General features: G+C 38.8%; 1 protein-coding gene across 2 annotated transcripts in view; it reads right to left on the bottom strand.

Annotated features, from left to right (window-relative positions):
• LRGUK (leucine rich repeats and guanylate kinase domain containing) overlaps positions 1–25,030 on the bottom strand; it is a 137,429-nt gene that overhangs the window by 94,677 nt on the left and 17,722 nt on the right. For both annotated transcript variants that reach the window (XM_031013093.3, XM_031013095.3), the window contains exons 5-7: positions 21,461–21,542; positions 11,638–11,762; positions 6,328–6,471 (exon numbers count right to left, since the gene is read on the bottom strand). In XM_031013093.3, the coding sequence (XP_030868953.2) occupies positions 6,328–6,471; positions 11,638–11,762; positions 21,461–21,542 (351 nt within the window). The remainder of the gene's footprint in view (positions 1–6,327; positions 6,472–11,637; positions 11,763–21,460; positions 21,543–25,030) is intronic.

The following is a 25,030-nucleotide window of genomic DNA, read 5'->3' as shown; positions in this document are numbered from 1 at the left end:
TGCCTATATCCAGTAATGGTATTTCCAAGAATCTATCCTAAGTAAATAATTTAAAATACACTTAAAGATTTATAAATAAGAATATATACTATGACAAATTTTAAACATAAATTTCAATAAGGAAATGTCTCAATAAATCCTGACTTATCCATTCAATAGAATATTTTACAAGTATTAATCAGAATTCTGAAATGTTGGGACAATTTGTTTCCTACCTGGGAACTAGATGCCCACTTCACACTACCCACAAAAGTAAATCCCAATTGAATTAAAGACTAAATATGGAAAAACAAAACTTGAAATTATAAGAAAACCTATAAGAATATTTAAAACCTTAGGATATAGAGAAATTTCTTCAACAAAACATAAAAAGCAGAAATTACAAAAGATCATAGTGAAGAATAACTTTCAGACCTCATCCTCTATTCCCCAGACATACAGTTTCACTTGATATATAAGTTTTCTAGGGTTTCCATAACAAACTACCACAAACCTGGAGGTCTAAAACAACAGAAATTTCTTCCTTCCACAGTTCTGGAGACCAGCAGTCTGAAATCAAGGTGTCAGCAGTCCTGTGCTCTCTCAGAAGGTTCTAGAGGAGAACCCTTCCCTACCTTCTCCAGCTTCCAGTAACTCCAGACCTTGCTTGGCTTGCAGCAACATAACTCTAATCTCTGCCCCATCTTCACCTAGGTCTTCTCATGGCCTTCTGTGTGTGTGTGTGTGTGTGTGTGTGTGTCTTCTTCCCTTCAGCCTCTTATCAGGACACTGGGTTTAGGGTCACCCTACATCCAAGATGTTCTTCTCTTTAGATCCTGAACTTGATTACATCTGCAAACACCCCTTTCCACATGAGGGGACATTCAGTTTCCTGGGGGTAGGCTTTTTGGAGGGGAGGGGCACACAATTCCACCCGCTATACTTAGAAAGGATTAGCTTCCAAGAGAAGTGGCTCCATGGCCAGGGCTTGCCTTGTGTCATAGAGAGCTGGCACAGCATGTCCCCACCCTGCTGTTGGAATGGGACACTCTGCCTCTAAGGTTTAGGATAAGATAAAGAACCATGCACCAGGGGTTCTTGATGACAGTAAGGAGGCTGGATGGCAGCACTGTCACCCAGTCACCTGAGTCACCTGAACTGCAAACCCGGGAGTCATCCTCAGCAACATCTTCTTCCTCATCCACCACCTCCAATCTGCCCTAGTAATTCTTCCTCAGAAATAACTCTAGACCCCAGCCTTCCTTCCCTTCCTTACTACTGCTACCTGATTGAAGGCCCTTGTCCTCTCAGCTCAAGCCATTCCTCTGATCTCCATTCACCATCTCCCTTCTCTGCCCTGTAGGAAGACACTCAAGCCTCACTTCTTATACACAATCATTCCAGAATCTCATCCCATGCAGCTCAAACATCAACCAAGCACTTGATAGAAGGGAGGCAAATCTGGGCATTCCTCAGAGCTCCTGAGGGTCCTGCATTCAGTCAACAAATATTCTTTGTTTTTTTATAAGAGATGGGGGTGTCGTGATGTTGCCCAGGCTATAGTGCAGTGGTGTGATAATAGCTTACTGCAGCCTCAAACTCCTAGACTCAGGCCATCCTCCTGCCTCAACCTCCCAAGTAGCTGGGACTACAGGCACACGTCACCATGCCCAGTTTTTTTATTATTATTATTTTTGGAAGAGATGGGAGTCTTGCTATGTTGCCCAGGCTGGTCTCAAACTCCTGGCCTCAAGTGATCAGCCTACCTTGGCCTCCCAAAGCTCCAGGATTACAGATGTGAGTCACCATGCCTGGCCAAGAAAACAAATATTCTTCAATGACACCTCTGAGCCAGGCATTGCTCAAAAGTGAACAAGATAAAGTCCCTGAGCTCAGGAAGTTAACATTCTATTTGGAAAGCCAGTGAACTCTAACAGATGTGAAACTAGAATATGCAATATGACATAACCCCAGGTAACAGTAAGTACTAATGATAAATTAAACAGTGTAAAGGGATAAAGAAAACAGGGAGGGGGTACTGGAGAGGCCAGAGGGGGTCAGAGGCCTTTTTTCATGAGAGTTTGCCAGAGGCTTAAATGAAATGAAGTGAATTTATTTGAAGATGTGGGGAAAAGCTTCCAGCAGAGACACCAGCTGTCATGAAGCTCCAGAGGTGCAAATACGCTGGATCTGCATGAGGATCAGAAGAAAACGGCTGACTTCACATTCCCGCCCCTTCTGCAAGGGAGCACTGCACCCCATCAGCTGCCCCTAAGAGTGCTGGTCTCTATCCTCAGTCACATAAACTGGCCACTGACAGCCAGTCCTGCGTAGCTGGCCTAACCAAGTCAGATGGCGTGGAACCTGCGGTCTCCTGTTCAACGGCCGGCACTCTACTCAGTGAGCCAGTGCTAAAGCAGGCAAAGGGTAACTATCCCTGCTGACCCCATCATCATGGAGCCAGGGCACCAGGAAGCAGGCCAAGTCCATCACTGTGATATAGGCATTAAGAAAGGGGTCAGGGGCAAAGGGGAAAGTCACATTCACCTTGGTCTGAGAGTTCAAAAATTGTAAAAGTGATGAAGCAGCATCAAAACCTGGACTTAAAGTGTGCACCCATCAGCACTCTCTGCAGAGAGCCAAGACTATCCAGAGAGCAGATGCTGAGCAGATCAGGGTATCCTGCCTTGGGCATCACCTTTGGGTGTAAGGAGGCCAAAGACCTCCAAGGGGGCCTCCTTCCTGTTTGCGTCCCAGGGCAGGAGTATGTTGGCCAGGTGGAATGGAGATTGACTTTAGCAGGAGATCTGATCACGCGAGCATCAATGGCATGCCTCTGCATCAATGTTGTCAGCCCCTGGAGGCCCCAAGGACTCACCCAGTCCAACCCTTCTCATTACAGGCCTAATCTAACAAACTTAAATCCAGAGAGAAATAAAATTCACTTAGAAGCCTGATTGGGTTTAATGCCCCCAAAGTTCCTTTTGCTCACGTATGTGAAGAGAAGTGTGAGCCAAGGTTCAGTGAAGAGGGGGGTAATGCACATTGCTTGCCGGGGACATTAAATGGCATCTGTCTTTGAATAACAAGAAGCAAGGAGTCCTCGGCAAAGAATGTTCCACCTATACAAAGCAGCACAAACACTGAGTGGAATAATGGTCTTCAGCTGCCATTGTCCCCGTCAGCACTCAAGAGAATGATTTAGAAGGAAAGCCAGAGCACTGCAAAGAATGGAGAGACGGGGAGCTCTGGGAGGAGCACTGTTATTACTCAGGATTCAAGTTCTCTTCATGCTGCCATTGCTTTATGAGTTTTACCTTGTGAATCCTCACAAAAATTCAGAAAAGTAATTGGGAACCAACAGTGTGACATAACGACACTGAGACTTAGAGAAGTAAGACAGCGTTTTTCGAAGTCACTCCCAGACTGATATCTTGCTTCTAGAAGAAAGGACTGAGGTTATAATGGAGCTAACAGCTTGGGATATGTTTTAAATGCTGGAAATGATATAAAATCTAACAAGACTACAGAGTAGAGGGTAACTAAGGTCCCCAAATCCCCAGCTGATGGTAAACATTCTCAAGTGGCCTTAAGAAGATGTTCAAATGATCACATGTGGGTGCTACAATGTTTCAATCGCTAAAACCAAGGACATAATACTGATGAAGTGCTACCAATAAAACAATATTCTTAACGTCAGATTAATCATATGAGAAGCAGAAGCTAGGTTATGTTTCTGCTAAATGATAAATTTTCCACCGAGATACACAGTATTCTCGGTAGTCCTGTAGAGTTCTCTGAGGAACTCTCCCGAAGGCTCAAAGAATATTTCAAAGTACTGCGGGTTGCTCCTCAACCCGCCCGGGGGGAGTCGGGGAATTAGGTGATTGTTACAGAGCTCATGGGTGCCAAAGGATCCCCCTTTGGGACACGTGGCCACTTTTTTTGAATGGAGCCTCTTTAACATTTGAAAATTATAAACTCCTTTCTTCACGTGATGATACTCCTCTTTTTTCTTTAAAGTTTGTCAAATACAATTTGAAAAGCCTCTTGAAATGGAAGAGAACAACATACTATTTATGAGGTATTTCTAGATCTGTGCTGTCCCATATGGTAATTACTAGCCACATGCAGCTGCCCAGCCCTTAAAATATGGCCAGGATGAATTGAGACATACTTTAAGTGCAAAATACACACTGGATGTCAGAAACTTAGTATGAAACAACAGAAGGTTAAATATCTCATCAATAAGTCTGTATGTAGATTACATGTTGAAACGACAACATTTTGGATCTACTGGGTTAAGTAAAATGCATTATTAAAATTAATGTCACCTGTTTCTTTGCACCTTTTTACTGTGGCTACTGGAGAATTTTACATGACATCTGTGGCTCACGTGACGTTTCGCTGAGAAAGCACTGTATTGGGGCATTACAACAGGCCCTTTCAGAAGGGAGGCCCATTAGCATTTTATGCACTATATCACCCTGCAGAGGTTAAGAACATTGAAACCGGAGGCAAACCATTCTCTATTTGCAGGCTGGCTCTGCTATTTGCTGGATATATGACTTTGGGCAAGTTACTTAACCTCTTTCTGCCCCTGTTTCTTCATAAATGACAATAATAATAGGGTTATTTTATAATGAGGATTAAATGAGATAAAGTACTTAGGAAAGTGCCTGGTACATAAGTACTCAACAAATATCTCTAGATTATTTTATGACCTGAATTGTTATTATTATTATTATTGTTACTCCTTTTCCTAAATCCTGAGATGCATCGAGTTGAGATTTAATGAGAGCTTTCCACCCTTTCACCAGCCTCTGTATATATGTGAGAATCATTTTAAGTAAGAAATTTTCTAAAAATCAGTCTTCAATAGCAAATGCATGAACAGGACACTAAAACCACATGAGATGGAGATTGTGTGAACTTCCTAAGACACGTGGTACAGTGAACAAAGGTTGTCCACCAGAATTAACTGGAGAAGTTGCCAAAACAACTTAATATACAAGTCAAAGAGAATGAAGATGAACAGTTTTGTCTGTGATTGAAAACTCATCTGTTCCCAGGACTAATAACTGACTTTTCTTGATTCTTAGCAACCTAGCAGATGAGGGAAGTCTGTTGGAAAAAAGGCTCATCACACAAAACCGACAAGCACCACCACAGCAGAACACAGCAAGATCCCCACAACACCCCAGCTCACTTGAGCTGGCACCAACTGTCCCTTTCAGGCTCAGCCCAGTTTTTCATTTTCAAGAAGAAATAAACATTCAACTTCCTTATGAAAGCATTCTCCCAAAAATGTGATAAAGTATTCGATATAAATAAAATAACGTTGTAGACCTTACAGCATAAGAAGTTTGCTAAAGTTACCAACTTAATATACCATGATTAGGAACACAAATGCTTTATTAAAAATAAAATGTAATTAAAAGCGAAAGCCAGTTTCTGTGATTTTTGAAGTAAAGTGTGCATTATTAAGCCAGACCTGAAAATTTGAATAAACCCAGTCCCCAACCCACCATGCAGATTGGTATATAAGAACTCCCTTCCTGTGCCTCTTCTCTTTATTTTATTTTTGAGGGTTTAAGCCTTTCCTAGGGTATTTGCATTTTTAAAACTTTTTAATATTTTTAAATTGACAGACAAAATTATATGTACTTACTGTGTACAACATGATGACTTGAAATTCATCAAATCATCATGCTACATTGTAGGATGGCTAAATCTAGCTATTTAAGAAATGTGTTACATCACAAAGTAATCATTTTTATGGTAAAAATGTTTAAAATCTACTCTCTCAGCATGGAAAAACACAATATATTTTTATTAACGATAATCGCCATGTTATACAATCGATCTCTGAAACAAACTCCTTATGTAACCAAAATGTTGTATCCTTTGACCAGCGTCTTCCCAACACTCCCCCCATCATGGCCCTAGACTTTTCTTTAAATGGCAGATATGGAGCAACACCAGCCAATGGCTATTCTTATATCTCCAATCTCCGTACTCTGATATTTCAGACATTCCTACTGCCAACTTTCTACACAAAATTTTGAATGAACATGTATACTTTAGAAAATCATCCACATGTGGTTGCAGTTTAAACCTTAAAAACAATGTAATTAGGAATCATCACATTTTCAATAATTAAGATTGTAAGTATTTTTAAAAACAACCCTTCTGCAACTACTCCAGGAATTTTGCTAGAACAATATTTCTAAGCTGACATTTAATGTGTCCGCCCTTAAGAAACCAAAAATGAAGGGTCTGTGCTAAGTCTCTAATATGTCCTCTTATGTCAACACTGAAACCAAGACATGTGAAGTACAACACTACCTTATTATCCTCCAGGTTGATCACTTCCAGGAGGTCATGATTCTCTAAGCCTTGGAGGCTGCTTATCTGATTGTGGGACAGATTCAGGTTCTGCAGGGCTTTCAGATCCTCCAAACCTGTGATCATCTCAATCTGGTTATTGCTCTAAAACAGAAAAAAATATATTTAATGTCTCAAAGACCTCTCAAGGAAAAGTTGTAATGGCAAGTTTTCATTTGGGATACTGACCCAAATCTCTCCAAAAAAAATCAAGAAGGCATTCTTGTCCTTCCCTCCATCCCATTTCCATCATTCACCTCTCTAAACACCTACACATACCCCAGAAAGAAGTTCCAGTTTTTCAGCTGGAAAATTCAGAATATAATATTTTCATTAAAGTTAAAGCAAGATGAGTATTCAAATCAGTAAGAAAGAAAAAGGCAGGTAATATAAGTTTTTAACATTGCACACCTGAAGTGTAATGACAGCATAACTCCAGATATATCACTAGAAACATAAATTTAATGTAACTCTTTCATCATCATCACAAGAAGCCACTTGACTATTATAATCCCCACATACATTTTGTTTTCAGAAACACCCTAAATATAATCACTCATGTGGTGAGGGTGCTAGTAGTCTGTTATATTAGCATTCTTCAATGAGCCATGCCCCCAGTTATTCCTGCCCTTGTGCAGTTCCGTCCACTCTTTTTTTTTTTTTTTTTGAGAAGGAGTCTGGCTTTGTAGCCCAGGCTGGAGTGCAGTGGCATGACCTCGGCTCACTGCAACCTCCACCTCTGGGGTTCAAGTGATTCTCCTGCCTCAGCCTCCCGAGTAGCTGGGACTACAGGCATGCACCACCATGCCTGGCTAATTTTTGTATTTTTAGTAGAGATGGGGTTTCACCATGTTGGCCAGGTTGGTCTTAAACTCCTAACCTCAAGTGATCCACCCACCTCGGCCTCCCAAAGTGCTGGGATCACAGGCGTGAGCCACTGCACCTAGCCGTGGTCCCCTCCTCTTAAACCTAGGCTGGACCTATGACTTAGCTTCACCAAAGAATATGGTAGAAGTGTGCCAGTTCCAAGCCTAAGACTTAAGAAGGCCTGACAGCTTCTGCTTTTGTGTCTCAGAAGTACTGAGCTACCACATAAGAACTGCAGCTACTGTGTTGGAGAGAACTTGTGGAAAGGTTATATGGAAAAGGAAATGTCACATGGGGAGACACCCTGACACTAAATAGAGAGAAAAACCTAGCCATCCCAGCCTCTCAACTGAGCCAAGCCCCCAACTAAGATGCCGGCTAAATGCAGCGAGCCCAGTGGAAGAACCTCCCAGCTGAGCCTGGCTCAGATTGCAGAATTGTTAGTTAATACGATGGTTATTTCTCCAAGTCACTACAACTGGGGTGGCTTGTTATGCAACAGTAGATAACCAAACCAAGTTTTTCAATAATTCACACAAAAGCATCTTCCTCAATAATGAGAATAAAACGAAGATTTAAGACTTAAATGTTGTCTTCTTCCTCAATCTCCATATACCCATAACAACAAATAAGAATAACAATTGTTCTTGGCCGGGCCTGTAATCCCAGCACTTTGGGAGGCCGTGGCAGGCGGATCAGGAGGTCAGGAGATCGAGACCATCCTGGCTAACACGGTGAAACTCCGTCTCTACTAAAAAATATAAAAAATCAGCCAGGCGTGGTGGCGGGTGCCTGTAGTCCCAGCTACTTGGGATGCTGAGGCAGGAGAATGGCGTGAACCCGGGAGGCGGAGCTTGTAGTGAGCCCAGATCGTGCCACTGCACTCCAGCCTGGGCCACAGAGCGAGATTCCGTCTCAGAAAAAAAAAAAAAAAAAAAAAGAATAACAATAATTTTCTTCCCTCTATATTTTCCCTGGTACACGTTTCCTGGTACATTTGATAGCAAGAGCTCATTTTCTTCCTATTTTTAAAATAAAATTTCATTTCAATAATGAGCAAGATTTGTGTTCATTAATATAATTATATGGCTTTTAAAAACATGTTAATAGAATGCCGATAATCTACAAAGCTAAGTGATAGCACACAAGGGTTTATCATAGTATTCTTTTTATTTTTATATAGGTTTGAAAAATATCATAATAAATAGAAAAAAATACCCATAATCCATTTGCTGAAGTAAAGTCAAATTTCCTTCTGTCCAGAGTTCAAAAAAGTTATATAAAGCATAATAGAAAAGGGAAAGAAAAAAACTACACCAAACTTAATGTCATATCCATATTAATTTAACATACTGCAATAAGACCCCAATAGCCATATCAAATTTATATACAATATATTTCTTTCTAAAGAACTCTGAAATGCTTTAGATGTGGTAGATAGACTGTAATTCTTCCGACAGTATCTCTAATGGCTTTCAAAGTGGTAGATGACATGAGAAGAGTGAGGCATAGACAAGTTTAATTAGATAGCCTACGGTCATAAAAGAAACCAGAACTGAAAAAAAATTTAGAATCACAGAATTTCTCAATTGAAAGCTATCTAGTTAAACTCTTCATCCAATGCTGAAAAACCAGTGTATCTCTCCTAAAAGTGGACATCCAGCTTCTGAAACAAACAAGCTTCTTCCTGCTTGTTTCATAATGATTAGTTGGGAAAAGACTTTTAGAATAAAGCCACTTTCTTGAATAAATGAAATTAGAAACATTCTTAACCAACCAATTTTGGAAGAAAAAAACAAGCAGCATTTACTGTGACGAAATGAATTTTAAAGTTTGGAATGCATTGTCATTACTTGCTAAGAAGCTGGATGACAGAACAGCCCATTAGTGAACCACATTTTCCCTTTATATTTATCATAAAAGTTGATGTTTGAGAATTAACAGTTGGTTTGTATGGTGAATTGTTCTTCTTTCTCTAAATTGTAATGTAAATTATTTTCAATAGTAACTAAAGTTACTGGTTTCTTGATTCCACGAATTAAAAATAAAAGCATTAAAAACTATTGAAACAAATTTTATAGATTTTATTAAACTTTGGAAAAGAAAACCTTTCTATTCTCAAAAAATTAAGAAAAATGAATGACAGTATATTCTGTGTATTCAAGTTGATCTTGGGTGACGAGGGCAGAGACTGGGAACAATCCACCAAATCTAAGAAAATAGAAGTATTCTATCCTTTTTCTAAAAGCTACTTGAGACAGAACTATCGACATGGATTATTTATTTTGTAATTGAAACACACTCTTAGGATGAAAATGCTACGTATTATAATTCTTAATAATGAGTTCATTCTCATTCCCTTAAGCACACCCCTATATCTTTGTCTGTTTACCATGCTCCACTTTAAATGAATGGGAACATCAATACAGAGAAGATATGTAAAGAAAAGAACAAGATTCTAACAGACCACAAAATGAAGCACACATGCTGCTAAAAATCCTTCAGATTGTCGTAAATTTTAAAATTTGACTTTCTTTTCTAACTTAAACATTTTCAATCTAATTTATCAAATGCATTTTCATTTATGTTTTGCTCACATGCCTTCATGGGCGGAAAACATGAAAGATCAGGAAAATTATCAAACCCTCAGGTTCATCCTCAGTACTGGGATGCCAATACTTTATCCTGACCTAACTCACTGCAGGAAATGGAAGAGGTTTGGTTTGTGTTTTTTTGTTTGTTTTGTTTTTTTGAGACGGAGTCTTGCTCTGTCACCCAGACTGGAGTTCAGTGGCACGATCTCGGCTCACTGCAACCTCCGCCTCCTGAGTTTAAGCAATTCTCCTGCCTCAGCCTCCCGAGTAGCTGGGATGACAGGGGACCACCACCGTGCCTAGCTAATTTTTGTATTTTTAGTAGAGACGGAGTTTCACCATCTTGGCCAGGCTGGTCTTGAACTCCTGACCTCATGATCCACCCGCCTTAGCCTCCCAAAGTGCTGGGATTACAGGCGCAAGCCACCATGCCCAGCCTGGAAGAGTTTTAAGAAAGCACTTCGAGCTCTAAGCTAAGGGAAAGAAAAACTAATACATAGCCAATCTTCAGTGATCTATGGTTAAATAAGACAGAAATAGTATATTGTATATGTCAAAAATCAGCAGATAATCCAAGATGTCATTTCTTTCCTTTTTTTTTTTTTTTTTTTTTGAGGCAGGGTCTTACTCTGTTGCCCAGGCTGCAGTGCAGTGATATGATCGTGACTCACTGTAGCCTTGACCTCCTGGGCTCAAGTGATTCTCCCACTTCAGCCCTCCTAAGTAGCTGGGACTACAGGCTTGTGCCACCATGCCCAGCAAATTTTTTATTTTTTGTAGAGACAGTGTCTGGCTATTTGCCCAGGCTGGTCTCGAACTCCCAGACTCAAGTGATCCTCCCACCTCAGCCTCCCAAAGTGCTGCGATTACAGGCATGAGTTGCAGTGCATGGCCCAAGATGTCATTTCAAGCAACAGTTTCAACAACCCCCTGTGGGATAGTTCTTGTAAGAAATTTACAAGCTACAAGCCTCATGGCTTGAAATCCCGCCTGCTGACCCCATGATAGATGTAATGAAGAACAGCAAAACCATCCAAGAGGGTAAGAAGTAGGAGAAAGGAGAAGAAAGAATCCTAGATATTTCACAGACAATACTGTAGACCCCCAAATTAGGGAGCTATCCTGTTATTTCAAAAATACTGTGTATATCTTTGGGACTATTAGAATCCTGCTGAATTTCTGTAAATTGAGTCATAGTCACACAGCAGGTCACACAGCTTTGAAAGAGTGCTCTCTGTGGGAAAAAATAATCAAATTTAAACTTTCTGATTGGAATTGTTCATTTATTCTTAGCACTATTTTTGATTTTCTATAGTGGAAGACTGACTAACACATGTTAAAATAAAAGGACTGTCAAAATTCAGTGCCCAGAAAACATCTTGTGGTTCATTTGAAAGCAGTTAAAGTGTTAACAGCAATAAATATTATGCTTAAGTATCCTTAAATGTTATTTTCACCAATAAGATACTATAAAAAAATATTTTTAAATACATACTAAAAGTATACCTTTCTTTCCCAGTATAAAAAAGCTGATCATTTAAAATATTGAATTTGGATAACAAATTAGCAAATCATTTTACTTTAGCATGAAATATTGCTTTCTTTCTCTCTCTCTCTCACAACCACACACACACACACACACACACACACACACAAAAGGTAAAGAAAGGAGCAAACAAAACTGAAGACAATAACATTTCATGAAGGAATTTGCTCTTTATATATTTGAATCCTAAGTAGTCATAATTCATGTAGTTATTAAAAGCATTAACTACTACTTCTATAAAGAACAGCATTTTGTTAGACTCACCAGACAAAGTATTTTGATTGGTAACTTGTTTAAGCCATTAATTGTCGTGATCTTATTGTTGGCCAAACTAAGGTGAATTAGGTTGTTGCACATCTCTAGTCCACTGATTTCTTCTATCTCATTGCCTATACACCATGACTACGTTTAAGGAAAATGTTATTAAAAGCATTTGGAAGAAAAAAAGAATCAGTGTTAAATCATCACTAGACAAAGCAGACCACAGCTTGAATAAAGAACGATTATATGCCCAATATAGGATGAGTATTAATCCTGAAATATATTTTTTCATACAGAACATGTCATATTTTATACAATTTTTATTTTAAAAAGGCATAGTGGCCAGGCGCGGTGGCTCATGCCTGTAATCTCAGCACTTTGGGAGGCCAAGGTGGGCACATCATGAGGTCAGGAGATCGAGACCATCCTGGCTAACACGGTGAAACCCCGTCTCTACTAAAAATACAAAAAATTAGCAGGGCGTGGTGGCGGGTGCCTGTAGTCCCAGCTACTCGGGAGGCTGAGGCAGGAGAACGGCGTGAACCCGGGAGGCGGAGCTTGCAATGAGCGGAGATCGCGCCACTGCACTCCAGCCTGGGTGACAGAGCAAGACTCCGTCTCAAAAAAAAAAGCATAGCTTTTGAGTGTGCTGGATTGTATCTCACTCATTTAATCAGTACGGAAAGAAAAATCACCGTGGCTCATAGCTGCCTCGTTGGCAGTGTGTTTTCCCTCGATCAGTTAAGTCTCCATGAGAAACTCATGTGTGTTCCCACAGGCAGAACTTCTGACTACCAGATCGCCCTGCAGGGGCAATATGCACCATGCATTATCATCCTCATAACTGGGCTAAGAGCCTGGGAGATGTCATCTGCAGCAGATGGGTGGTCCAAAGACCAATACCCTGTTAGAGAAAGGAACAGCCCTTTCTTTCCGTCTGCATTGACCTCCATTCAATCAATGAGGTCATAAAATCATTCAATCATAAAATCAATGAGGCTTAAACTCTGCCTTACTTTCTTCATCCGTTAAGTTCCATTTATTGTGAAAATTTTAGCTTACCTTCTGTGTTCCATCTTGTAGTCACCTAACACTACAATTTCAAAGTCATAATTCTGTTCAGCTCTCTCTGTTCTCAATCTCTTTGACCAGTTTCCAGGATTTAATGTCATTTCCCCATCAAAGCTCAGTTTTTCCTCTCAAGTAACCCATGACATCTCCATTTCTCAGCCACTCATAATCTGTGAGGCATCCAATCACCAAGACCTGCCATTTTTTTGCCTTAAAATATCTCTTTAATGATTTCTTTCCTTTTTATTCATTCCTCTGCCAACTTAACTCACCTTTAACATCAATAGTTACACAAATATCCATTACTTCCTGCCCTAAAGTCACTCTACGCACTGTAGGCAGATTAATTTTTTTAAAATATTGATTGAATATCATGTTTCAATTAAAAAATTCTCATAGAATTCCAGATTCCTCATTCTGCCATCTAAGGCCCTTCACTATAAGCAAAACTTATTTATCCAGTTTCATCCACATTATCATCCAATGAGAATTCCCTATTTCTGCCAGGTCAATTTCACAATAGTTCTGGAATGTACCAAGAACTTTCTTTTTCCTGCTCCTTTCTAAACCATACGCATTCTTCAAGACAACTCCAAATCCCACTTTTTTTCTTATTTTTTTAACACTCACATTAAATCAATATCTTAAGTATTTCTTTTTGACATATAACACTTATTTTCTTACTATTACTTTTTAAATACACAAATAAGTGAAAATGATAGGCTAGGAGACCATATTCATAATATACACTAGCAGACAAAAGATTCTACCTAGAATACATTAAAAATGACAATAAATCAATAGAAAAAAAAACAACCCAATAAAAACCGGACAACGAATATGCCCCGGCAATTTCCGAAAGAGTGAATCCAAGTGGCTAATAAACACATGAAAAGACGTTCTGTCTCACCTGTAGTCAGGAGAATGCAAATTAAGATAAGCTGCCATTCTTTACCCATCAGCTTGGCAAACACTTTAAAGTAAAAGGTTTTGAATAACAGATACTTTTATACTACTGAGAGAGTTCATTATGATATAGCCACTTTAGAGGCAATTTTGCAATGTCTATCATAACTGTAAATATGTCACAGCCATTCCATTTCTTAGTATGTATTCTAGACAAACCATTTCTTCCTCAAAGCCTCTCCTGGTCATCTTCTAATCTCCAGCTATCTCCTTCCGTTAATCAGAGAAACAAATAATTTTTTAAGCAAGAAGGAAGAAGTCATAAATATCACAAAAACATTTTGCCTCCATAATTATTTGTAATTATCCCAACTTTACTACTTAGTAGATTTTTCATTTAAAGTGGGGATAATATCAGGTGGCCATTAAGGCCAAAAGTTAGGTCATGGGAAAAAAATTAGAAAATGGGTATGAATGAGCAACAAACCATAAATCACCTCACAATTATAAAGCATTGATACCATTACCAAATTATATTACATGAGGCCAAGGAAGCACGTCCTCTACCTCTTGGTCAATAGCACAGAAATGGAAAATTCAAGGCTGGGATTAAGCCTGAAAATACCTAGGCCAGAGAAAGAGGTAAATAAGGAAACTAGACAAAAATGTAAAATGTACCAGAAATTCTTGGGTTTTCCTCAATGGTTTCAGTTTCAACCCTTAGACTGAAGTATAGCTCTGTTTGTGGTCAATATGCATTTTCAAATCTGTTTTCATAAAGCTTCCTGCCAGAATAGCCCTACAAACAGATGTTTATGCTCACTAATACTATCCTTTCTGGTTCTACTTTCTTTGGGCTGCTTAAATAATTGTTCTGGAACTAGAACAAAGACCAGATCTTTGTAGATACAGATTGTAACAAAAGATGAATATGAAACATAAGAAATAGGAGATTAAACTATCTCACTCAGGTATGGATGAAATAAAACACCCTTGGAGCAGGCAATCTTTGGCAACAAAAACTATGCAAGGAAAACTTCGAATGGCCATCTGTCTCAGTTTAGCAGAGACAGAAATCAAGTTTAAGTCCTATTTTAGGAGTACTAAAGTGTCCTGGTAGCTCTACCCCAACGAAGATGAAGATACTCTGAATCATGGCAGAATAAAACCACTGCTTGTGGGTATCTGCCTCAGGAAGTATTCTCATGGGAAGCAGGCAGGGATCAGAAAACTAGAAAACAGGAATCCTGAAATTATCAAGAGATATCAGGAATCAAAAAGGAAAGCTTGTTTATTGTGTCTACAGTAATTTTCTAAGACATTAGAGGCTAACCACAGTTCCCTTGGCACATCCAGCTTACTCTCTAGCTTGGAATCCCACAGCTAGTCACGTGTTCTGAAATTAGCACTGCAAGGACAGAAAGGAGGAGGAATTCAGATGCTCACTGCAATCATAGCTATGGTTTCTGCAGGTACCATTGCGGTTACTAACAGCACTGGGGCAAAGGAGCAGGAGTTGCCTGAACATCTCCGTTGAGAAATATGCTCATTCCAGAAAAATTATTTCCTCCTATTTCTCAGCTTTTCACTCTCCTTCAAATATCAAGGAATTTCAGACACTCTAAATTAATCAGGCTCCTGAGTAAAGAGAACTTTCTACAGTGATACAACAGCTTTTTCCTCTACTTGCTCCCACAGTCACCTCATGTGGGCCTGGTGGCACTGCCAACAGTCAATATGCAGGCCTGGGCCATAGAGAGCTTTGAGTTTATAGATGGTCTTCAATATCTTTATCTCCCCAATCTCTCATTCTCTTAAGGACCTTCACAAAATGTTACTTGCCCTTCCTCCTAACATTATTCGTGTTCTTTCACAGGTCTTGGGACTTCCTGATAAGAAGAAACATAATCTGATAAATCACTACACATTACAATGAATTAGCTGACTGGGTTAATCCTCTTACGTATATTTTAATTTTAAAAGACCACTATCAGGAGAAAGAAACTCAAAAGAACTCAAAATCATCATACCGCATTCCAGCTCTAAACTTTTATGATTCTGTGAATAAATCTTTTAAAATGAAGTTGTAGATTCTTGGGGAAACTGAATGAAGGAACCCTGTGGCACTTAAGCATAACTTTACAACTGGGGTAAAGCCCAACAACATATTTTTACATTTTGACGATGCTGACAGTAGTTCACAATACTTGACATGAATTACTCACTAGTTCAGTATTTGCTCTTATTCGTTTGTCTACAATCATAAAATATGGTTTGAGTGTATAGCAAACAGTTACTGAGAAATAGTAGGAAATCCATCACAGTTCTCTTAGTGGAGAGAGTTGCAATGATGGCTTTAATCAAAACCAATCCTGAAAGATCTATATCACCTTACCAGTGAAAAATGCTCTTCACTATAGGAGAAAATCTCTCCAAGAAAAGAAACACACATAGTTTAAATGCCTCTGTGACAAAAGTTGTAATTACTCAATGAATTGCAACATGGGAAAAACAGTGGAATTCAGAAGTCTCAGTTCAACCATTTACCAAATAATCTGGGGCAAGTTGTTGACCCCTCTGGAGTCTCAGGTTCCTCTTCCACAAAATAAAATAGTGATTAGCACTAGATGGTCTCTAAAATTCTGTCTGAAATTAAATTTCTATGAATTTTTCAATTCCATTATTCTATCATCATAAATTCTAATAAACAACTAGTCAATGTTTACAGGTAAAGAATAAACTGTACTCTTTCTTAAGAATAAATATATTTACATAAACTTGGCAAAGCTTATTGTATTGCAATTTAGGATAATTATCAATTAATCATCAATTATCCACATATGGAAAGAAAAAATAGCATAATAAAATAAAAAAATTGGTATCTTATAGTTAACAATTCATTCTGAGATATTGATATAATCTACTACAATTACACTGTCAGTATTACTAGCTCAACTGATTTGTTTTTATTTTAAATAATTATTTTCAAAGAAATTAATTTAGAATTTTCAGGTTTTTAAATTTTTACATAGAGCTGGGTTAAGTTTAATACTTGATTCACCATTGACCTATGCTTGACTGATTTTATTTATTTTAAAAAATATAATGAGCATGCTTGAAACTAGTGCCCCCACAGCCCAATCAGCAGAAAATTAACAACTTAAATCTACCCTGTGTCTCCTTCCCAGAGACAGTAACTATGCTCAGTTGTCTCTTTCCTCTTCCCTTCCTCCCTTAGTTTTATGCCTAAATTATATTTACATGCATGTAGATATATTCCATTCATTTTCTCTACTGTACAATATGCTATTGTGTGACTATACCATAACTTATGCTTTCTTTTATGAATGTGTGTTTGGGCTGTTTCAATTTTTTACTAGTACAAGCAATACTGCTATGAACATTCTTGTACAAGGCTCCAGGTACACATATACTAAACTTTCCACATATAGGAATAAAAGTACTAGGTCATGGTGAACTTGGATGCTCAACTTTATATGACAATATAAAATTGTTTTCCACGGTGGTTGAACTAATTTCATACCCACAAACAAGGTAAAAAGATCTTCTGGATCTACAAGTTCTCCAACACTTGGTATGTTTAGATTTCTTAAATTTTGTCAATTGAATGGATATAATACAATATCTCATGTGGTCTTAAGTTGCATTTCTTGGAATACAAATGAGGCTGGTATCTCTTCGTATGTTTATTTGCCTTCTCTGATTTATTTTCCATAAAATTCTTTTTCTCATCTTTTATTTTGCCCATCTTCTTATCCAGGGACATGGGATATATTTCTCTTTAGTTAGGTCTTCAACACCCTTAAATAGAGTTTTGTTAGTCCCCCTATCCCCACAAGTCTTATTCATCTTTAATAAAATTTGTTTTTGCTGTTTTTATAAATGGTGTTTCTTTTTAAAGTTGTTTTCTAATTGCTTGTTTCTGGCATATAGAAATGCAACAGATTTCCGTTTATTGAAGTCGTATCTAGTCATGTTGAACTCTCAAAACTATTATTTATAGTAGTTTATAGCAAATTTTTAATATTCTCTATAGATAAACATGTCATTTGCAAAGAATGACTTTTATGTTCTCCTTACTAATCTTTACACCTTTAATTTCTTTCTCTTGTTTTATGGTGTTGGCTAAGACCTCCAAAATAATGATGGGTTGAAGTGGCAACGGCAGACATCCTAACTTGTTCCCAATTTTAAAGGAGAAAGCTTAGAACATGTACCCAATTAGGATAAAGTGTGTTTCAAATATTTTTGTAGACATCCTCTATGAATTTGTGGAAATTCCCTATTACTAGTTTACTGAGAGTTTTTATTGTGAATGAGAGCTGGATTTTATTAAATTGTCTATATCTGTTGAGTTTCTATATCTCCGGATCACAAGGTTTATTCCCTTTAATCTATTAATGTAGTTAATTATGTTTATAGATTTTCTAATATTAAACTCTCCATACATTCCTGAGAAAAACCCAATTTGGTGGTAATACATGGTCTTTTTAATACACTGTCAGATTCTGTTGCTAATATTTTGTTTAGGACTTTTACAGCTACATCATGAGTGAGACAAGCCTGTTGCTTTCCTTTATCTTAGTGCTCCTTGGCTGGCTTAGATATCAAAGTAACCTAATTAAAATGAATTGTGAATATGCCTTCTGTTTTTAGTGTTTGAAAGAATTTGTTCACTATTGGAAGGTCTGTTTTGAAAATTTGGGGTCTAGGCTTTTTTGGTAGAAAGATTTTTAATTTTTTAATTTAGCTTATTTTAATTTATAGTAAATTAATTTTATAGTTATAGGACTACTCAGGGTTTCTATTTCCAAACTGATGTGTAATATTTTTCTAGGAATTTTTGTATTTCATCCAAGTTTTCAACTGTACTGGCATAAAAGTTGTTTTAAAATTCTCTTTTTAATCAAACTGTTTTAATATTTTCAAAAACACTCTAACCTTGTGGCTTTTCTTCTCCTCAAGAGATTAATTTATAATCTAGATATATTTTTGCTTTCTGTTGTCCAGAAAAGCTTGTAAAACTTCACCACCTGTATCATGCACAATATGATATGCTTAAACAGAACAGGAGAGAAAGAAGTATATTTCATGCTGTTTCAAAACTAGCCTACTATCTTTTCAAAACTGCAAGAGATCTAAGAAGTTTATTTCATTAATAGTTGAATGATTGTTTTTGCATTTTTTAAAACACAGGTGAGAAATGGTGCCATGTTACACTCTAATTATATACCCATGTTCCAAACTTCTATTGGTTTTGATGTAATAATTACAGCTTTTTATGCTTTAGTGATAAGACTCAATTGCTACATCTAATGTCAAGAAAAAAAAACCCTAAATCCTTTTTTCATTATATCTGACATTTACAAAGTCATGATACTTTAGTTTTTGCATGGAAAGCTAAATGTATATAGAAATTAAGACTCTCTTGATAGAAGTGTTTTCAACTGTGTTTTGAGTCCAAAATACTGTGGAGTTGTTTTCTTTGGCAATTTCATGCCAGAACATAGAATGTTTTTCTGGGGGACAAGAGATCTCCATAACAAACTCCAGACTGCCATGGCATCATCAGCATTCAGGGAACCCTAATTGCTGAATTCTTTCTGGCTAGCAAGAGTTTAGGGGCTGCTGACTTCTAGACAAACCAGTGTTGTTTCTTTTTCTTTTTTTTTTTTGTTTGCTTGTTTTTGTTTTGAGACGAAGTCTTGCTCTGTCACCAGGCTAGAATGCAGTGGTGCAATCTCGGCTCACTGCAACCTCCACCTCCCAGGTTCAAGCAATTCTCTTGCCTCAGTCTCCTGAGTAGCTGGGACTACAGACACGTGCCATCAGGCCCAGCTAATTTTTTTTTTTTTCTTTTTTTTTGAGACAGAGTCTCGGGCTCTGTAGCCCAGGCTGGAGTGCAGTGGTGCCATCTGGGCTCACTGCAAGCTCCGCCTCCCGGGTTCATGTCATTCTCCTGCCTCAGCCTCCCATGTAGCTGGGACTACAGGTGCCCGCCACCACGCCTGGCTAATTTTTTGTATTTTTAGTAGAGATGGGGTTTCACCATGTTAGCCAGGATGGTCTCAATCTCTTGACCTCGTGATCTGCCCGCCTTGGCCTCCCAAAGTGCTGGGATCACAGGTGTAAGCCACCACGCCCGGCCTAGACCAACCAGTGTTTCTTAAGCTTTAATGTGCACTCCAATTGCTTTGGGGGGGTCTTATTAAAATGCAGATTCTGATTTCTTAGGTCTGCAATGGAGCCCAAGAATCTGCATTTCTATGAAGTTCCAGGTGATGCTGCTGCTGTGGTCTTCCTGTGTAGCACTCTACACAGCCTGAGATAAATGGATGTCTGAGCCAGATAGCTTCTGGACTGTCCAGCTATCTCTTTGCAAACTCAAAATACATGATAGTCAAGCATGAAGTGAAGGTTCTACAGAGATATGCTGCTAATGTGTATGCTTTTAGTTTGTCAACAAAACATGTTATATTGGTCACTTTCTGATTTCTCTGTTAGGCTATAATCAGGAAAACTTGCTCATTTAAGCACCATCTAAATGTCCACTAATTGCTCATTTTCACACACAAGTTCTAAAGGGAGTGGTGCTATGTTCCAAGCTTTCCATCATATATAAATAAAGGATTTTTTTCTTTTACAAGATACATCTTCAAGAAAACGTACCCTCTGTTGTCCCTCGTATCAGCCTTATCACAAATGCAGTGTGTACTAGCTGCTGTCACATCCCTGAATGAGGCACCCAAGGCAATCAATTCATTCTCCATTCTGTCTCCCAAAATCCTCAGGTGACTAGAAAGATACTTACTGAGAAAGAGAAGGTACTGGCTCCCCTGCCACCCAGAAAACATCAGTCTCTGGTGTGAAGAAGAGACTCAAGCTCATTAAACTCACAGATCTCCAATTAGCCCTTTAGGCTCTAGAAGTTGGAGCTCGCTGTCTTTAAAGGAGGTGCTCTGCTTGCATGGGAGCCTGGCTCATGAAATAGCTATGTTGCAAATCAAATCAAAAGTTGTTTTTTTTAAAAAGAAAAAAGAAAGCATATTTAAAATACACTAGAAAAGCTTACTATTTAAAAAGAACTTATCATGAACTCTTTTATAAAATAAAGAATCACTAATTTTCCTTATGACCATATCTAGATTTTCAAATACTGAATTCATATAAAATAGGACACAAGTTTCAGCAAATTTGAAGAAAGGAGTTAATTTTTTTTTTTTTTTTTTTTTTGAGACAGAGTCTCACTCTGTTACCCAGGCTGGAGTGCAGTGGCACAATCTTGGCTCACTACAACCTCCACTTCCCTGGTTCAAGCAATTCTCGTGCCTCAGTCTGGGATTACAGGCGCATCCCATCACACCTGGCTAATTTTTGTATTTTTAGTAGAGGCAGGGTTTCCGCCATGTTGGCCAGGATGGTCTTGAACTCTGACCTCAGGTGATCCACCTGCCTTGGCCTCCGAAAGTGCTAGGATTACAGGTGTGAGCCAACGCACCCGACTGAGAAAGGAGTTAATTACAACAGAACTTCTTCTCTGGTTCTAGAATAAGAATAAGCCTACATTTATCGGAAAAATGACTATCTTACTTGGCTTTTCAAGGGTAAGATACTCTTGACAAGCTTTGACTCACAGTTTCATTTCTTGGTAAATAAAATATTTATCCTCATTTTGTGAATACCAATTCCTAGTCATTTAAATAAGTCACATCTCTATTAAATTGCTTATCTGGTACTAGTCCATGTAATCTAATACAATTCTTGAATATGTAGTCTTTAATTTTTATATTGTTTTTAAAATTTTCCCCTTTACTTATTCAAAGGATACCATCCAAAATTAGTTTAGTGAGAGCATGATACGCTGACAAATCACAAATTTCAGAAATTTGGTTGTGGGAAAAATCCGCCTTCTGGCAAGAGAAAGAGAACAAGATGTTATATTAATATTTCATTTTTCATGTTTGCCACAATAATTAACTGTGCAAGAAGAAGGTATTTTTGAATGTAGAGTTAGAATTCATTACTGAAAGTACACACTAAGGCTAAAAGGATCATCTGTCTTTAATCTTTTTTTTTTTTTTTTTGAAAAGGAGTCTTGCTCTGTCATCCAGGCTGGAGTGCAGTGGTGTGATCTCAGCTCACTGCAACCTCCACCTCCCGGATTCAAGTGATTCTCCTGCCTCAGCCTCCCGAGTGGCTGGGATTATAGGTGCCCATCACCGCAACTGGCTAATTTTTTTGTATTTTTAGTAGAGATGGGGTTTCACTGTGTTAGCCAGGATGGTCTCGATCTCCTGACCTCATGATCCACCCGCCTCCGCCTCCCAAAGTGCTGGGATTACAGGCATGAGCCACCACGGCCGACCATTTAATCATTTTCTAACTGGGATCCTTTTCTGTCCACTTTGAGGGATAGTAAGAAGGCCTCTTCCCCATGGTGCACAGGAACCTCCCAATAACCTAAATGCTTTCAATTCCTGCAGCCACGCTCTCCACTTTTAGCATTTATTTTAAATTTCCTTGGTCTTCCTTCAGGATTTACCTCAATTTCATCCTTACCCACAACCATTTCATTTTCTCTACTGCCCAGTAACCTGTATTCACTTCATTTCTGTGCATATCTTGTTTCCTGTTCCTTTACCTTTCTATTCCTATTTCCATATATTGTCCCATGCTACTCTCTAAATGCCAGAATATTCTTTTTTTTTTTTTTTTGAGGTGGAGTCTCGCGCTGTCACTCAGGCTGAAGTGCTGTGGCACGATCTCAGCTCACTGCAACCTCTGCCTCACAGGTTCAAGCAATTCTCCTGCCTCAGCCTTCTGAGCAGCTGGGACTATAGACGTGTGCCGCCACACCCGGGTTTTTTGTTGTTGTTGTTGTTGTTGTTTGTATTTTTAGTAGAGACAGGGTTTCACTGTGTTAGCCAGGATGGTCTCGATCTCCTGACCAACCTCCTGATCCACCCGTCTCGGCCTCCCAAAGTGTTGGGATTATAGGTGTGAGCCACCGCACCCGGCCTAGTCTTACTTATTTATCTCCAGGCAATGCCTCTTCAACTTTACATTCTTTCTCAAAATTGACTACTGTAGGAAAGCTTTTTCAGCAACTTCTGTTGTTCCTAGTCAAACATGTAAGACTAAAAAACAATATTAAATAACTTTTATTATTCACCTGCTGGCAAAAGATAAACAAAAAAAGTTTTTTAAGGAAAGAAAAACTCAAGTTTTGGAACCACTGCATTCATAATTTGCTGGGTACATTATAATCATTTTCTGGAAAACCATCAAGCAATTACATAATAAGCACTATTCTTATTTTTCCATGCCCTTTAAAATAGTGATTTCACCCCCCCAAATTTATGGAGATTTTAGCAACACATTAAATACTAAACCCTTTAAGTACCAAAAACTTTATATAGTAAATACTAAAAACTAATTTAGAAACAACTCCAATGGCAAGAGTAGAAAACTGATGAAGTCAATTGCAATACAGCAAGCAACAGGACTACTTAGTAAAATACAAGTTAGCAAACTATATGAAGAAATAGAAATGTACAAATAAAAGTGTTATTAAAAAAATCAGAACACCAAATGTATGCATATACAAATGGGAGCTATGGAAAATGCATACTATGAAATAAGTCAGTTTGGCATGATGTAAATGGAGTTTAACATTCATTTTTTTCTTCTATAGAATAATAATAAACTAGGAATAAACTTATCATGATAGGGCTTACTTATCATTGACACTTTTTCATCAACATCTTTCATTCTGGTGCCATAGTATGACATCTGTATAACTACACCTCAGTCAGGGCAAACGCTAATACTATGCTCTCTATGTAGCTATGGTATTAGGTTTCTTTTTTTTTTTAGATGGAGTCTCACTCTGTCGCCCAGGCTGGAGTGCAGTGGCTCAGTCTTGGCCCACTGCAACCTCTGCCTCCCAGTTCAAGCGATTCTCCTGCCTCAGCCTCCCAAGTAGCTGGGACTATAGGCTCCCACCACCATGCCAGGCTAAATTTTGTATTTCTAGTAGAGGCAGGGTTTCACCATGTTGACCATGGCTGGTCTTGAACCCCTGACCTCAAGTGATCCACCCGTGTCAGCCTCCCAAAGTGCTGGGATTACAGGCCTGAGCCACTGTGCCCAGCCAGGTTTCTTGAAAGACCTTAAAGGGGTTTGTGCCACTGTTTGGACTCCCATTGGAACCTAGAGCTTGGAAAAAGTAGCCATCAAGTCAAATTAACATTTTTCACCTAGTAAGAGCAAAAGCATTCTAATAAATACAAAAAGAGTGCACATACAAGTCCCTGCTCTAGGAAATGCATGTTCTCTCTGGTTGGTGGTACAAGGCTCATAGATATTAAATGAAAAGGAAGTGGAGCTTCTCAAGATGGCGGAGCATAGTACATGAGCCTGACTTACTGGAAAGATGTGGGCCATGGGGTCTCAGACAGTGGGTTCAATCCCAGTTCCGCTGCCTCCCAGCAAAGGTGAAGTTAGTTACCTAACCTTTCATGCTTCAGTATCAGGACAGTATCAGGACAGCCCCACAGCTTTATTGGGAGGATTAAATAATACATTGAAAACACCTGAGGCCAGGTGCAGCAGCTCACACCTGTAATCCCAGCACTTTGGGAGGCCAAGGCGGGCAGATCACCTGAGGTCAGGAGTTTCAGACCAGCCTGGTCAACATGGTGAAACCCCGTCTCTACTAAAAGTACAAAATTAGCCAGGTGTAGTGGCTTATGCCTATAATCCCAGCTACTCGGGAGGCTGAGGCAGGAGAATTGCTTGAACCTGGGCGGCAGAGGGTGCGGTGAGCCGAGATCTTGCTATTGCACTCCAGCCTGGGCAACAAGCATGAGACTCCATCTAAAAAAAAAGAAAAGAAAAGAAAAGAAAAGAAAACAAACACTAGGAGGCCACCATCATTCCTTCCCAAGTCTACACAGAGCTCACAGTGGCTTGCAGCACCTCAGGGTACAGCCTGGCACTTGGTACACACTTCTCTAAAACGACCAATATATTTGCTTGTAATTCTCCAGGAGCTCAGAACCTTAAAGATGGGGTCCACGATCTGTTTTTGTTCATTTGTAGGGTCTTTCTGGGAGAGTGCAAGGAAGGGGTGTGAAAGGGAGAAACTCCAAAGTTTTTCCTGGGGTAGGGGTCATGCTGTTACCATGAATGACTGCCCTGTGGCTTTAGGCAAGGAGAATGGAACAGCAAAAGGTGAATCAAAACAGCTCTGCAAATTCAATTCCTGATAACCTCAAGACCATGCGGCCCCACACCGAGTACAGATAGGCACCTAGTGCGGCTTATTTGCACAAAGGAATGTCATCCTGGCAAAAACTATAATTTCAAAGGGAAAAAATGCACTATTGATAATGGA

The sequence above is a fragment of the Gorilla gorilla genome, chromosome 6 (genome assembly GCF_029281585.2).
Source record: "Gorilla gorilla gorilla isolate KB3781 chromosome 6, NHGRI_mGorGor1-v2.1_pri, whole genome shotgun sequence".
NCBI classification, from domain to species: Eukaryota; Metazoa; Chordata; class Mammalia; order Primates; family Hominidae; genus Gorilla; species Gorilla gorilla.
Note: the sequence above shows the minus strand (reverse complement) of the source record. Positions and strands in the feature narration are given on the sequence as shown.